The 15,582-nt window shown below is 54.9% G+C and overlaps 1 protein-coding gene across 3 annotated transcripts in view; it reads left to right on the forward strand.

Moving 5' to 3' along the window:
* The first annotated feature begins 5,382 nt into the window (after nt 1–5,382).
* Nucleotides 5,383–15,582, forward strand: part of PAX7 (paired box 7) — a 95,206-nt gene continuing 85,006 nt past the window's right edge. Inside the window, exons 1-4 of one of the 3 annotated variants that reach the window (XM_090271466.1) lie at nt 5,383–5,467; nt 8,004–8,239; nt 8,815–8,944; nt 9,856–9,990. In XM_090271466.1, the coding sequence (XP_090127592.1) occupies nt 5,383–5,467; nt 8,004–8,239; nt 8,815–8,944; nt 9,856–9,990 (586 nt within the window). The remainder of the gene's footprint in view (nt 5,468–8,003; nt 8,240–8,814; nt 8,945–9,855; nt 9,991–15,582) is intronic. The other 2 variants (XM_090271468.1, XM_090271467.1) reach the window with 2 other exon arrangements.

A 15,582-nucleotide genomic window follows, 5' to 3' on the forward strand; every position in this document is an offset into this window, starting at 1 on the left:
GCCTCCTCCTGTCTACACACATGCATCCTGTGCACACACGTGCATACATGCACATGTGCAGAAGTACAGTCACACTCACAAGCTCTCACATACTCTCGACAAGTACACACATGCTCTGAGCCTCACATTCCTACACGGACACTCCGATACACACACACTCACCTCCGCCCTTTAGGGCTCTGGGACCACATGGGGGGGCATTCTCCTATTGGGGTGTGCTTTTCCCACACTGGAAATGGAAAGAGGGATTCCTAGGCAGAGGAAAGGTTTTTCTAGATATGGGGAACGCACTGTGAAGGTCTGGAAGCCAGTGGGAAAGCAGTTAGCAAGAGAGCGAGGTCCACAGGAGCAAGAGGAGGAGGAGGCAGCTGTCCCAGCAGTCAGCGACCACAGCAAGGTGGGCAAACAAGGCATCCCGGCACCTCCTTCTAAGTTTCCACCCCACAGTCTTTATTTCCAGAACTTCAGGAGGTAAGAGGTGCCCAGGATCAGCCTGAGAAGGAGAAGGAAGAAGGGGAGGAGAAAGAAGACAAGGAAGAGGAGGAAGAAGAACAAGAGGAGGAGGGAGAAGGAAGGGCCAGAAAGAAGGGAAGGAGGAGGCTCAGGAAAACCCTATTTAGCAGTGGGCCTAGGAGAAGCAGGATTATGATTATTATTGTCATTGTTATTTACCTTGAGACCTGGAACCCAACACACTGTATTTTATTTTTCTGGGGAAAACATTGCAGTTTCTGTCTCCTTCCTATTCAGGTTTGGGCAGACATTTCAAGGCCTCTCTTCGACGAGAGCTACTTCTTAAGAGAAAAATACTAATAAAAGATTGGGGGAGCGTGGAAAAGGTGTTCTTTTTCAAGGGTGCCTCTTCAAACGTGGCGATGAAAAATTCTGGCATCCGGAACCTGGAGTGAGCCTCCAGAGGGTCCTTTGTTCAGGGATATTCCATTTCGGTCCCCACCCCCTCCTCTCTCATTATCAAACATTTGAAGACTGAATAATTCCATTTGTCGATGTCTTTGGCCAGAGCTTCTAAAATGCAAAAGGCCCCACTGAAATCAAAACCCCTGGTTTTCAAGGTGGATTTATCACCCTTTAAAGGAAGATTTCTTGGGCAATCGTTTTTCCCAAAGTGCTCACTGCAGAGATCTGGAATAAAGTGTGTCCTCCCCCTTGGGCTGGAAGAAGAGGGCACTGGGTATGTGGGGGCAGGGAAAAGGGAGCCCCAATAGTGGTCAGAAGTTGTCTCACACTTTCCATCATTCACATTCTGGGTTGGGAGCAGCCAGAGAAAAGCCAGCTTCCCCAGCTGATGTCAACCTGGGGTCTTGCTCCTGATCTTTGGACCTATGTCCTTCTTTCCCATTTTAATTGGGACTGGGAGCGCTCAATTTGGGAACTTGGGAGGAAGAATTTCTATCAGCACGGTTATTGCCCTTAAAAATGAAATGTGTGTATGGTGGGTGGGGGGATCTCAGTACAGAGAGTGGTGGAGGCAGGAGACAGTTACCCAAGCAGAGAGGAGAAGGTGCTGGGATCAGGCTGGACTAGGCCTGCAGACGTTCCTCTGGAGAGAGCCTGAGGTAGGTGCAATGCAGAGGAGGGGCCGCTCCCGAAGGTCTTTGCCCCAAACCGTGAAGACCAGAGGGCTCTGCCAGGGATTCAGGTCTCAGTTACAGCCCAGAGAGCAATGGGGCTGACGTGCCTCAGGAAACCATGGAGATGGGGAGGCGGTGGGCAGGATGAGCAGGCGGAGAGAGGGAGACCGCTGGGAGATGTCAGAAAGGCAAGGAGGAGAGAGAAACAAACAAAAAGAGATGGAAGAGCCCGTGAGACAGACAGACTGGGGGGTGGGAGAGACAGAAAGGAAAGTGTGTGTTGTATGTGTGTGTGTTGAGAAAGAGAGAGGGCGCGGGGAGAGAGACAGGGAGGGAGGAAGCAGCAGGGAGAAAGAGACTGAGAACTGGATGAAGGGCTGAAGGGAAAACTTTCCAGGCCAAGCCCAACCCAACACCCGCAATGCAGCCCGTGCCCCTTGGGCACCTACAGCAGCGACGAGAGGCCTAGGGGTTGATTAATGTCTCTATGGGGGTAAATTGGGACTAGAAGGTGAGCAAGGGGAAAAGAGAGAAGGGGGAAATGTCACCCCACCTCCAGCTGCAGCTGTCCCAGTTCCCAGGTGAAACCCCCTTTCCCCTGCTGGATGTGAAATCGCCATTTCACCCCGCCACACTTCTTAATTGTTGCAAAAATCATTTGTGAAATTGGTCTCCAACAGGCGAGAACGGCCACGCTCATTCCAACAGACACCCCCCTTCCTCCCCCTCCTTCTGCCCCGCAGGAGCCCAAGGAATCCCCAAGCTGTGAAAACGCAGGGTTGGCACTGCCAGCACCAGGTTTTGGGGGAGCCTGCTGGAGGGGGGTGCTCCCTTGCTACTAGACATGCTGCTCCCAGTCGGCTGCCAGAGACAGCAGGAACCATGCCAAGGGTTAGGTGGTCCCCACTTGCCTGGGGTTCCAGTGTGCCCATCAGCAGCTGACTGGTGAGCCCTGAGTCTAGGGGTCTTGCTGTCAACTTGCCCCACCTGGTTCAGGAGACAGGCCTCATGCAAAGTCCGGCAGGAGGGACAGAGTCTTCCAGCATCCCCACCACGTGTGCTCCCAGGGGTCTTTTCTCCCAGGGGGATTGACCAAAACACCACCTACACCTTCCTGGCGGCACCTGGAGCTACGCTAAGGCAACATGAATGAGATTCCAAACCACAGACACGGACAGAGACCCTCGCTTATAAACACACAGACACAGACCGGACCACAGCCTCCGGCAGACCTGCACACAAGCCCCCTTCACCTGCACAGCCACATTGCCCCTTCCATCCACAAATACAGAGACCAGGCGCTTTTAAGCCTCCCAAGCCGAGAGGGAAATAAGGGATCGATGAATGAATGAATAAATGAACGTAGAATATATGAAACATGTACATGTATTACATGCATGCATGTCTATATCTGCACATATTTCCATGTACATGAAATACACAGCCTCCTCTGGAGGTCGAGGCAGGCCAGACCCTCCAGCAAGATGAGACGTAAAGGGGACTCAAGTCTATCTCATCTTTCCCACATACACACACATTATGGCTTAAAATTTCATCTCTGAATCTCTCTTGAGGGCAGTGGGTATAGTGGGGTGGCACCTCCAATGAAGAAAGGGAACCAGAAAACCTCATGGGGCTCCTATAACTCAGGCAGCCTGGTACCCTAGTATCCCCCTTTTAAATTCTAAAGCTACTTGGCCTCCCCCTTCTCTATTCTGGGGCCACTGGAAGGGGTGGGTTTAATAGCTTTTCCGTAGGCCCTCATTCCCAGAGGGCCTACCCCCCCCCCAAGAGCCTGAGGGGGCCCCAGCGCTGGGATAGAGGGGAGAGGAGGCAGTGTGTCACATGCTGAGAGGGCAAAGGTCACAGGTGAGGAAAAAGGGAGGGGAGGGAGCCCAGTGGGGCCAGCCTGAGGAAAGCCCCCCAGGCCAAGACTCGGCTGACCCCAGCGCTGGGAGAGGGCGGGCAGGGGGCGGGCTGGTGGGGTTGGGGGCGAGTTTGGAGGCTGGGTTTATTTTATTGTATTTTGCCTCCAACACTGGGCTGGAGACACTCTTTCCCGGGGGAGACAAAAGGCCTGCAGTCGTGGCGTCCTGCCCCGCTGGGAGGGCGTTTCGCCCCCAGGACTCAGTGTCCGAGGCTGAGGCGTCTTGTCCCTCGGGCCCAGGAGCGCGCAGAATTTCGGAACCTCTGTTCACCGCCCCCCCCCCCAACTCCTGACCGTCCAGCTGGGGCATCGTCCCTACCCACCCAAGTTCTGAGTGGAGGAGCGCAGCGTTGATGAGCTCAGGGTGGTACCTAGTGCTGACCCGCTCCATCCCTCCCGCCCGTTTGGATCCCCAGTTCCGGGGCACCCACGTGCTGTTCAGCTTCAGGGAGCCGGACCACCTGCCGGAAAGGGGTTCTGGGTGTGGTCGGGGAGCCGGACGACGAGGACGGGTTTTAACTGGCTGGAGCTGGGCGAGGGATAGGGGGCGGGGAGGGCAGGAAGAGGCGCGTCCCTAACTCTTGGCAGACCCAATTTCCTAAGCTCTAGACCCTGCCCAGCAAGAGCCGACACCGGGACGCAGACATTATTTCAGAGAAAGTCTTAAATCGCTCCCTTGAAGTCACCCTCGGCCCCACTCGCGGAACATTCAGTGTGTGAGTGAAATGAAGGAGAAGATGTGAAATACAGCGGACTCTGACCCTGGGGAGGCCCGAGAAAAGGCAAGAATCCAGAGGAGCCACCCGCCGGAGGCAGACATTCCCATGCGGCCCGGCCGCCAGAGGGGCCGTGGGCGACCGGGGGCTGGGCGCGCTGCGGATCCGGCCCATTCGTCAAAAGAAGACACTTGGACAAAGTGGCCCCTCTGCTGCTCCCTCCCCACCCCCGCCTCTGCTCCGTGTTAACGGGCCGTTCAAATTCTCCCCCCACAACCAGGTCGAGCTGGGGATTAGAAAAGAGGAAAAAAATATTCGTTGGCCATTTCTTTTCGTTATTGGTTCTCAGCTCCCTTCAGCCCGGGCCCCCTTCCCTCCTCATAAATAAAAGAAAAGTCCGAACCTATCAGATCTCGTGCACTGCTGCCTCCTCCTCCTCCTCCTCCTCCTCCTCGTACTCCAGTTGAGCACTTTTGCACAACTTACCCAGAGAACCACTCGCCCCCTCGCTTTCTCTCGTCACCCCGTCGCCTCCCCGCAAGCCCCCGAAACCCGAGATCCACCTTCTTTCCTACCCAAGTGTTCTGGGGGCGGGGGTGTGTGTGTGAAAGCTTGTGTGTAAGGGAGTAGCGAGTCTGGAGAAAGGCGTGGACAGCAGCGCAGGGGGGAGGGGAAGCGAGAGTCAGAGAATAAATATATAAATAAATACGAAAAAGAATCCACTCCGCAGCCTCTCCGGCTCAGAACTTTGGCCCCGGAGCGCGAGAGCGCGGCGCTCGCCAGTCCCAGGCTGGGGGCCCTGACTCGGGCCGCGTCCCCCGGGTCTGCCCGGCGCACCCGCCAGCACAACTTCTGGCCCAGCGGAGCGGGCAGAGGCGCACTTGGGGTTGGTGTGTTTGTTTGTTTGAACTTCCTTGTCGCCACCTTCCCTCCCCCCAACCTCCGCCCCCTCCCTCCCCCCCCCCAGCTTCTTGACTCGTTGACTGCAGCCGGGGGTGGGGGGGTGGGGGTTAGGCAGTGTGTAGGGAGGGGAGCGGGAAGAGGTTTTTAAAAAAGAAGAAGGAAAGAAGAGATCGCAGCAGGGGTGAAGGGAAAGGACGGGAAACGATTTTTGCCGACTCTGGATTCGTCCCCAGCGGGCTCGAGAATGGCGGCCCTTCCCGGCACAGTACCGAGGATGATGCGGCCGGCTCCCGGGCAGAACTACCCACGCACCGGGTTTCCTCTGGAAGGTAAGAGCGCCGGGCTTGCCTCTCCTCACTCTTCCGCCCGGAACCCGAGGTCCTCGGAGAGGTGGCCATGTCCCGGTGGTGGTGGTGGCGGCGCCAGCGACAGCACAGCACGGGGTCCCTCTCTCTTCTGGGTCCAGGTCCGGGCGCCAGACCCAGGAAGTTTGTGGGACCGACACTTGTCGGGTTTTGCGTGGGTTTCACAGACCTGCGGTCTCAGCCTCACGGGTCTCCGGCTCTGGCCTTGACTTGCAGAGCCGAGCTCGTAGATTTGGGCTCCTAGCAAATCTCAGGTCCTAGTGAATTTCAGTTCCTTCCACTGTTTTCAGATACTGTTCCGCCCCTGGATACTTTCTCCGCTCTCTGCGTTCCCCGGATGCAGGCTTTCCGCTCTTACTTTGGGTTCTTATCACATCGGGATGGTCTTCCAATCCCTTTTATTTCGAAATACCAATAATATGTGATATTTTATATGTCTAAACGAGGAAGGCTTTCCGCTTCTTTCAAAGCACCACTCAGAAACTCCAGCTTTGGGGCATGGGAACAAACTAATTAGAAATAATAGTAACGAAACCCCTCCTCCCCCAAACTTTTCGCCCGGGCTTCTGAACTCTGGAAATCTCCCAGGAGTGAACCTCAAGACGGCAAGAGGGCACCGGGATGTGCAGTCAAGGGGAAAGCGTTCATTTCGTAATGTGTCCTTCCTAAACATCCAGCACCGGGGTGAGCAGAGAGGACGGGCGGTGAACAGATTCCAGGCTGGAGAAAGGGCTGGGAGCGCGCCGCAGAGACCCTTTCCTGAGTTTTTGTTTTGTTTTCTTTTTAAACTAATGGAAGGTCTTCAACCTGTCAACTGGGAGATCATTCAACTCCTGGGGGTAGGTAGCCCAGAGTGTCATAGAGACATGGCCCGAGAAAGGTGCGACTTTTATTATTTTTTAAAATTACTCTTGTAATTATATGAGCCCCCGGTGCGTGAGGCTGGGCAGAGGGGCAGGGAGGGGGTCTGGGGAGGGGGGGGTCTCTCCGGCAGCGAGACGGCGCGGGTCCCTGAATTAGAGGCGAAGAGAGGGGCTCCGTGATCAAGTGCGCGCGAGCAGCCACGCAGGCGGGAGAGCGCACGGGCCCGGGGATTTGCCGTGGCGCTCTCCTGTAGCGGATGCAAGTGAAACAGGCGGCCGAGGACGCGCAGCGGATTAGGACAATATTTGCCCAACATGACGAAGAATACTGAGGAGAGCCGAGTGCCGGTCGCTAAAGAGGCTCTTGAATATAAAGTTGGGCGCTCGAGAGCTCTCGAGAGCTAATGGCATATCCCGCCACGGAGACCGAGTGACTCTGACTTGGCGACGCACGATTTCTGATTAAATCCGAGGGTGGCTTCAGACACCTACTTTTACCAAGAGAGGTGGGGGGACCTGGAGAGCGAGGGAGGAGGCGGTAGGAACAGCTCGGCAGCCGAGCCTCTTCTCGCCTCCTCCCTTCCAATTATACTGTCGGCTCCCTGCACTTCGGCGGCTGTGAAATCGTTATAATCTGCCAGATCTCCGCAGCCGCCGAGTCCCCAAATTGGGGGGATCGAGGCCGGATTAGTGCACCGGGTGTCCCCCAACCTTGTGTGAGGAAACTGTAGACTTTGCATTAAGGCTTCCGAAGCGAGGCATTTCCTTCCCCAGCACACACCAGGAGTGTTCCAGGTTCCCAAAGTCACCCACACCCGGGGACTCAGGCCATCTGTGTACCAGCCTCTCAGAGCCAGCAGGGACAGTTCATTGGTTTCTGGGGCTGAGCGGATATTTGATTTAGGAAATTGCCAACAAGGGAGCATGTCCCCCAGATTGTCCCAAAACGAAATTAGAGCTTTGAGAGAGGTTAGAAGCAAGGGAAGTCCTCGGGGAGACAGCCAGGTGCCCTGAGAGGGACCGGCCAACGGCATTATGTCGCTGGTCCTCATCTACGCAGTTGTGGGTAGGACGGTTCTGTGGTCCAGGCAGGGCTGTAAATACTAGTAATCAACTAGCCCCTTGTGGCCCCCAACAAAGTGGATCAGTCTTGACCACTTAGAGCATGAAACTGACCAGATGGGCCACATCTCACCCAGGACTGGCGTCTCTAAGAGGCAGGCAGACCTGCAGCCCAAGCTGCATCCTGGGGGACAGAGATCTGTCGGTGCCAGAGCCTCCAGGCTCGACCAGACTGGTGTCTCTGCCTGTTCCTCTCCCTCCCCTTTTCAGAGGCATTCAGACCCCCCAGGTGTGTCCTCATTCCCCTTAGTGGCAGGACTGGGGACAGGCAGCACCTGGGGAGACGTTAGCAACTGGCAGTAGCCTCTCTCTCCATCCGTGCAGGACCATCCCTCAGCTTCATGACAATTTTCTTTTTCTGATTGCTGACTGGCCACAGCTCCGAATGTGGGGGACTCAGAGCTGTCAGAAGTCTTGGGGCTGCAGAAAAACTGGAGTCAAGGGGTGCACTCAGTGCCTTCTCCCCATCCTCACCGTGTGCCTCTCCCCTTCCTCATCTCCCCTTCCTTCTCCAGTGTCCACCCCGCTGGGCCAAGGCCGGGTCAATCAGCTTGGCGGGGTCTTCATCAACGGGCGACCCCTGCCTAACCACATCCGCCACAAGATAGTGGAGATGGCCCACCATGGCATTCGGCCCTGTGTCATCTCCCGCCAGCTGCGTGTCTCCCACGGCTGTGTCTCCAAGATTCTCTGCCGCTACCAGGAGACCGGGTCCATCCGGCCCGGGGCCATCGGCGGCAGCAAGCCCAGAGTGAGTGTCTTTGCCACAGAGCTGGCAATAGGCCTTCCCATGGTTGGGGGATCCAGGCTGTGGCCCCTTTCACTACCCTCTGTCATCCAGTAGCACCAGGTGACTCTATATTTCTTATGGAAAATACAGTGGGAGAGTGTCCCCACTCTCAGGTTTCCCCCCATCATTGTTTGAATTTCTCAGGGATGGGAATAACTGAGGTCCAGGTTGCCCGGGACTTGGAGGTCAATGGGTCCTTCCTGGGCTGTTCCTACATCTGTCCTGACTCCCTGTCACCATCCCAGACCAGTGATAATCTTCCCTCAGTCTCACCTGAAATAGTAAGGAGGGAGATATTGAGGGTCCTGATTAGGTCTCTAATTTCATTACCTATCTCTACCCTATCTTCCTCCCCATCCTGCTACCTTCCTGGGAACCAGAACAGGTTTCTTGAAAGGGCCAAGCCAATTTCAGAAGAGGGACATGGTGACCAGAGCCACCAACCTGGCCTGGGGCTCTTGGGAGATCGATATTAAAAGTATCTCCCTCCCCCACCCCATCTTCCCACTCCTGCTCTCCCACCTCTGCCTCTGAAGCAGGTGGCGACTCCGGATGTGGAGAAAAAGATCGAGGAGTACAAGAGGGAGAACCCAGGCATGTTCAGCTGGGAGATCCGAGACCGTCTGCTGAAGGATGGGCACTGTGACCGCAGCACTGTGCCCTCAGGTGAGAAGGCAGCTGAGCCAGCAGAGCTTGCCCAGGTCTGGCCAGGGCTCCGTCGTGCGTGCAGGCTAGATGTGGGAGAGGGGGTGGGTGGCGGGGAACTCTGAGAAAAGTTAGGAGGAAAAGGGAGCACAGGACAGAGAGCGAGTGAGGGCACAGGAGGGACTTAAAACCGAAAGGAAGGTGGAAGGAGAGAAGAAGGAAAGAAGAGAGGAAGTGGAAGGAAGGAAGGAAAGGAGGGAGGAAGGTGCAAACAGTTCATCTATAATGTTGGGTGAGAAGAGAAGCTCCCTAAGGTGCTTTCTCAGAGAAGTGGCCCAGAGGTGGGTCTGACCCAGGAGGTTTGATCTCCGTGGGCTCCCTGGAGCCCCTTCTTCAAGACACCATTTCTGTTCTGTTGCTGCCACCAGCCGCCAGCGGGTCTCAGATGTGGAGGCCCTGCACCCTGCTGCCTGGGAAAGGGAAAGTGGCCTGAGGGGTGTGTGTGTGTGTGTGCGCGCATGGGCACACAGGTGTGCAAGGCTGGCACACACCTGAGTGTGGAATGGCAGCAGCCAGGGTTGGGGGCCCTGCCTCCAAGGAGTCCTGGTGAAGTGGGTGTGGATGTGAGTGCATCTAGAGTATGTAACAGTGTAAGGCACAAGTGTGTGCAGGGATGTGTGTAGGAGCGCACAGGTGGGTGTTTCTGCCTGTCTTGCCACCATGTGGGTGCCCGGGGTGTGAGTCACGCTTCCCTACATGGGTGACACACTGCACTCATGCCTCGGAGCGGGTGTAAATGCTTAAGTGCGGGTGTGAATACCCTTGCAATGTGTTAGGGGGAAGGAGCTTCGGGGCTCCCCCAGGGGCCCAGGTGGCCCGCCCTCCCGTGCCCCAACAACTTATACTCGCTCTTTTGCCTTTGAATTTCTGAGGTTTAGTGAGTTCGATTAGCCGCGTGCTCAGAATCAAGTTCGGGAAGAAAGAGGAGGAGGACGAAGCGGACAAGAAGGAGGATGACGGTGAGAAGAAAGCCAAACACAGCATCGACGGTATCCTGGGCGACAAAGGTAGGGAACCTCCCCGGGACGCGACGCCGGAGCCCGCGATTCCCAGTGCGCTAGTGCGCAGGCCAGTGGTTTCGCTTCTGCCGCCCCAGACTGGCAGACAGGACTTGAGCGGGAGAACTCGCAGCCCCCGGGCAGCCAGGACCCCCTCAGGGTTTGCGGAGCGTGCCCCCTCGATGCGCCCCAGGGTCAACAGGGAGCGGAGCCCGGGCAAAGACGGTCTCTTAAGTCCCCGGGAAGCTCGGCTGCAGGTTGGTGCATCAAGCGCCCAGCGCCGCGGACCTCGCGCCTAGTCTAGACGAGGATTCCGGGGCGCGTGTCCTCCGGGGCTGGCGTTTTGGCTGCAGGTCCCTTTGTCGATCTATTATTTATAGGAAACTTGCGAAAGGAAGGCGGGGGCGGCGGCGAGGAAGGAGGCGCCGTCCCCGGCTCCCTAAATGAATTTGTTAACCAGACCTGCACACTGCTCTTTAAACGGTCCCTTGAAACCACGCCTGACAGTTGACTGACCGCCGCAATCAATAAAAATTAGCGAGGGCCGCCGCCTAACTCTGTTTCGCGTTGCTAGGGCCGGCCCCAAATGAGAAGGCGCGGAAGTGGGGAGGCTGATGGGTGAACTATTAAGGTGCTCTCCTCCGGCGGGGCCAGGAATTGAGGCTAAGTTCCCAGAGCCTGGGCAGGAGGATCCCAGTGAAGGAGAGAGATTGGGGCTCCACACGCCCTCTCCCCCTTTCAGTGCAGCCGCTTGGCGGGTTGGAGTCTAAGCCCAGCTGGAGACCAGCTAGGAAAGGCGTTTATCATTCAAGCGCCCGCGTGCCCCGGAAAGGGGAGATCGTGTTTTCGTTTATTGACGCGGGAAGTTTCAGAAGGGAAAGCCTTTCCTCCATACCCCTCTCCTTGCAGTTGTCTTTGAGGCTTGGTAAGTGTGCGTTAAATAAGGACGTGGGGGGGGAGGATATAAATGGAAGACTCAGTCACAGACTAACAGGAAAAGAAGCAAGTCCAAATATACACGCAGGGAGGTAGCAGGCAGCGAGAAAGACAGTGGCCATTCGAACCTGTAAAACAGTGGCTTTGGGGAAAGTGCAGGAACTTGTAAAGAGCACTGTATGTTTCCCTCCAGGAGTTTCTCGAGCTCCACCCTTTGCCTCCTGGGAACTCCTAGCTCAGGTCATTCTCCAGTTTTCAGTTGCCTCTCCCAACCTTGAAGATGAACTTCACAGACAAAGCCGGCTTCCAAAGACAACGCCCAGCCGGGCCCAGCCCCCACCGGCCTGGATGAAGGGGGAAAGATGGAGGGGGCAGGGGCAGGCCCAAGTGAGAGCAGCCTGGAGCTGGGGACAGGGCAGGCTATTGACATTCAGGGCCCCAAGTGGAGCCCTGTCCCACCAGGGACAAAAGGGCGAGGGAAGAAAAGGAGTGAGCTGAGCCTGGCATCCCACTGTGCGGGGCCTGCAGAGGGGCCGCATCTGCGGCGGGAGGGGGCCCTGCTCTGCATAGCAGCTCCTGGCTTGCCTGAGACCGCCCAGAGCCCTGGCACCCCTGGAGGTGTTGGGGGGACCCAGTCCTTATTTCAGTCTGTATTGGAAAGGTACTTAGTTGGGCTTCTTTGTGGGGTGGCAGACATAAAACTTAAATAATCTTTCACAGCCAAATGCTGCACAGCAGATGCTGCTTCTGGGAGGTACCCTGGGGTAAAGTGCAAGATTTGGTTTTATTTGGAGAGATTTTAGAGGGGTGTGTGTGGGGGGGAGGGATGCCCAATTTAGTCTGTAAAGAGGCACACTAGATGAATTTGTTTTGAGAAAAAAAGGAAATGGAGAGGATGGAAGGATTGTGTGGGTTGGGGAGTCCCTTTAACTCAAAAGGAGATTGGGGGCTTCGGGTGCAGGTCTGGGCTTATTAAACCAGATAACAGGCAACTTCGCTAGATAGAGGTTTTTCCTGCAGCAGAACCAGGAAGCTCCACATCTCCAGGGTTGAAGGAGGAGCCTGGTAGTTCAAAGTGGGGAGGCTGAGAGGAGCACAGGCCCTGGGTCTGTGAAGTTACAAAATGAAATGAAAGCTGCAGGCCTGGCGTCTGGGAAGTACTGCAGTTTTTGAGTGACAGTGGGCATGGTGGGCATTGTGACTTGAGTTAGATGGCCGTGTAGGCCCTTATGTCTTCCAGTGTGACTGTTTGCCTATGGGCCTCTGGATGAGAGTACGTGGGTTGTATTCTGAGCAAGTGGGATTGTGTGTGCATGTGCGGGGTCATTGTAGAGGGGTATGAATGGACAGTGTACCGGTGGGGTCGTCTGCCCATCTGTGGACAAATCATATCAGCTCCCGATGCGATGTGGTACCTGGGCCAGTCCGTGGGCACCCCAGTGAACTGCCCAGTTGGAACCTCTCGTCTCTCTCCCAGGCCCCAGACATCACTTTCATGGCCAAGTTAAAGGTGAAAAGACCTCGCAGTCCCAGTCGACCAGGTGCGGAGAGGCAGAGAGGCCCCATGGGCAGAGCAGGGGTGGGGTGTATATTCACAAACTTTGTTTTGGCTCCTCGCTCTTGACAAATGCTTTCTCCGTGGGTTGCCCCACTCATGGCGGGGAGCCGCCAAAGAAGGGGTTTAAGAGCTCTCCTCTTTAAGCGCTAAAGACAGATCCCTCCCTGAGTCCGTTTTTTCCTATCGTCCGCTTGGCATTTAATAATGTTAAGACTTATTAGAGCTGGTAATGAAAACTGAGACTGCTGAATGGGAAACTGTGTTGGAGAGGGGTGTAATAGCTTCCAGGCATGGTAAGAAACTATTTATCCGCAATCAGTCCTCACTCTCAGAGTTTGAAGCACAAACGTTAAGTTGAAGGGTTTTAAAGCAGATTAAATTGAGCTTTTATTTCTGTGCACTTTCATCTCTGAACAGCTCACTCCTGCTCCCCTTGGGCTGATATTCATGAGGCTGTTCATATTTTTTTTTCTCTTATCCTTGTTAAGACTGACTTATTAGGATTGTTGGTTGTGAGAATCGCAGACTGCTGCGGATAGGGGCTCCGGCCATGCTCTGCTCACCTGGACAGGGAAGTGGACAGTTCCTTGCCCTCATGCACTTGGACTCCCTCCTCCTCACCCCTTCTCTGAGGATCAGGGGGCAAACAGGCCAGGGACCCAACCAGGAAACAGTGTGAAGAGGGAAGGAAAATAACAAGATTTTCCTAACCTGAGCCCAGGAAGACACTTGCAGGAAATTTGATAGGGGTTTATAGAGTCAAACCATTCTTTGGTGAGAACTGAGGGAGTGAGTGTGAAGAAATAAGCAATCGTAATAATAAAAGCAGTAACAACAGCAATAAACAATAAGAAAACCAAAGCCTCAGACATCTGACAATGTATGTAGAAACTTAGGCTGAAACTGACCAGATCAGACCTGGGGCTCCACCGTTGTTCTATAGGAAAGAAAGCCCAGCAGGGTCACGATTAATATGAAATACGGGGAAAAGTAACAAGATTAAAAAAGAAGCGTGTGCATTTTCTGAGGGGGTGGTGGTGCCAGAGTCCATCTGAGAGAGAATTTGCTCACTTCCCCTGGATGAAGATCATTTGAGGTGGGAGCCAAGGGGTGTGTGTGTGTGTTAGAGAGAGAGGGAGGGAGGGAGAGTCAGATATGTGGGTTTTTTTGCATTTTCCCATAATTTATTTTTTAAAGCAGCAAACTTACAGGTGTTGAGTGGGAAATGACAGAGAAGGATTCGAAAGGAGGGAGAGCCCCGAGTGTCCTGTCGGTTTTAGACACTTGTAAAAGGAGGTGGGAAACAATTTAATTTGGCAGCGGCGGTAGCTGCTAATGCGGTTTTCGGTCGTTTGCTACACAGGAGGAAGCTGTTTTGATTGTGTGTACAAGGACCTGCCAAATTTAATTAGGCTCCGGGGGAGCAAGTGAATAGGGAAAGGGGGGCACAGCTCCCCTCAGCCCACACCCTCTTTTTTCCCCTCGGCTTCACACCTGGAAGGGGCATTGTTTACCGGATAGGACAGAACGGGAAAGGGAAGGGGAGGGGGACAGAGAGAGAGAAGGGGGGGGGCTTGAGAGAGGGAGCAAGGAGGAGAAGAAGATAGTCCATTTATCAAGAAACAATCTGCATTGATTTAAACCAACAAGTTCCCTCCTCTGTAAATGTGTGTTTAGAGAAAGGTAATTGACACTCCACCAAATCAAAGGATTACCCCGGGTTGGCAATCTAATCAAACAGAGTCCAGGCGGGATTTGAAGCTGTTCAGAGTGGGATCAGCTTCGCATAATGGGGGCTCGGAGGAAGATGGGAGGGTGTCAGGCAATTCCCCGGCTTTAGGAAGCGCTGGGTGGTGGATATTCAGTGGGACCAGAGGGGGAGAGGGCGGGGCAGCGAGGGCTCCTCTGGGCTCTAGTGATGGGGGTGGATGGGGGGCAATAACCCCGGGGAGGAGGCTCCTGACGAATCCACACGGGGCAGACGAGACTCCCCCTTTCTTCCCTCCATCCCCCCAACCAAAGAAGAGCGAGGGGAGGAGGGACCTGAGACTAAGGAAGAACAACAATAAGATAAACTATTACAAAGGCAAACACACTGACGCTCGCTCGAGCGCTCCAGCCCCAGAACCCACGGCAAATAAACAAAGTCCGCAAACTGTTTGCCAGATAAACTCGTGCCTAAATCGAGTGTGACGGGCCAGGGGAGAAGAGACGGAGAGAGATAAGGTTGGAGGGGGAATGAACAAATATAATCTAATAGACATTTATAAAACAAAACTTTCAACAAGGGAGAATAGGCCAGCGGAGGGTAATTATCCGCCCCAGAGACCCGAGGGAAGCCGCTGGAGCGCTGGGGGTGGGGTGAGGGGCCAGAGCCACTGCAGAGCTGTGTGTTGGCAGCTGCGGGAGTGGGGGCGCGCGCTGTGCCTCTGGGACACCACGGGAAACCAGGAGAGGGTCCCGGGGGCGGGGGCGCACAAGGGAAGGGCCCAGCTCCCACGCAACTCCATTTTCCCCATCGCATTTCTAAACAGGGTGGGGTCCCTCCGCTGCCAGGGCTTGGGAGTTCTGTGTTCACCTCTGGGCTCACACCACCAAGCACTGGCTGTTTCCAGGCCTTTGTATCTAAAAGACTCCCGTGCACGGCACAGCCGTTAAAGGAATTAGATATTTACCAGTTTGAAATAAGCCTGGCTAAGACGAAGAGAGAGAGAGACATTGAAAAGACGAGGCTGGGGGAAGACTTCAAACGAATTCATCACTCGGAATGGTGGAGGGGAGATTTACCAGACAGTATTGGGAAGTTATTTAGATATTAATAACACATTTTCCTGAGGCGCGACCACGGCAGCCATCTGCGCTGCTCTCCAAGCTATTTGGCTGGGTGAAATATGGGCGTCTCAAATGTTGGGAGGAGATAACGCAATCAGGCTAACCCTGGTCCTAAGACAGCATCGCAGCGTTAAACCCGGATTAACCTCCCCCACCCTCACCGCCCCCTCCCCTGTCACAGCTTTCCAAATTTTTCAGTGGAATTTACATGGAAGGATTTTAAAGCACATCTAACAGTCGCCTTAAAACAGTAAGGTGATTATTTGGACTTTTGA

Source organism: Furipterus horrens, unplaced genomic scaffold, assembly GCF_987537825.1.
Source record: "Furipterus horrens unplaced genomic scaffold, mFurHor1.1.pri manual_scaffold_3, whole genome shotgun sequence".
Classification (NCBI taxonomy): Eukaryota; Metazoa; Chordata; class Mammalia; order Chiroptera; family Furipteridae; genus Furipterus; species Furipterus horrens.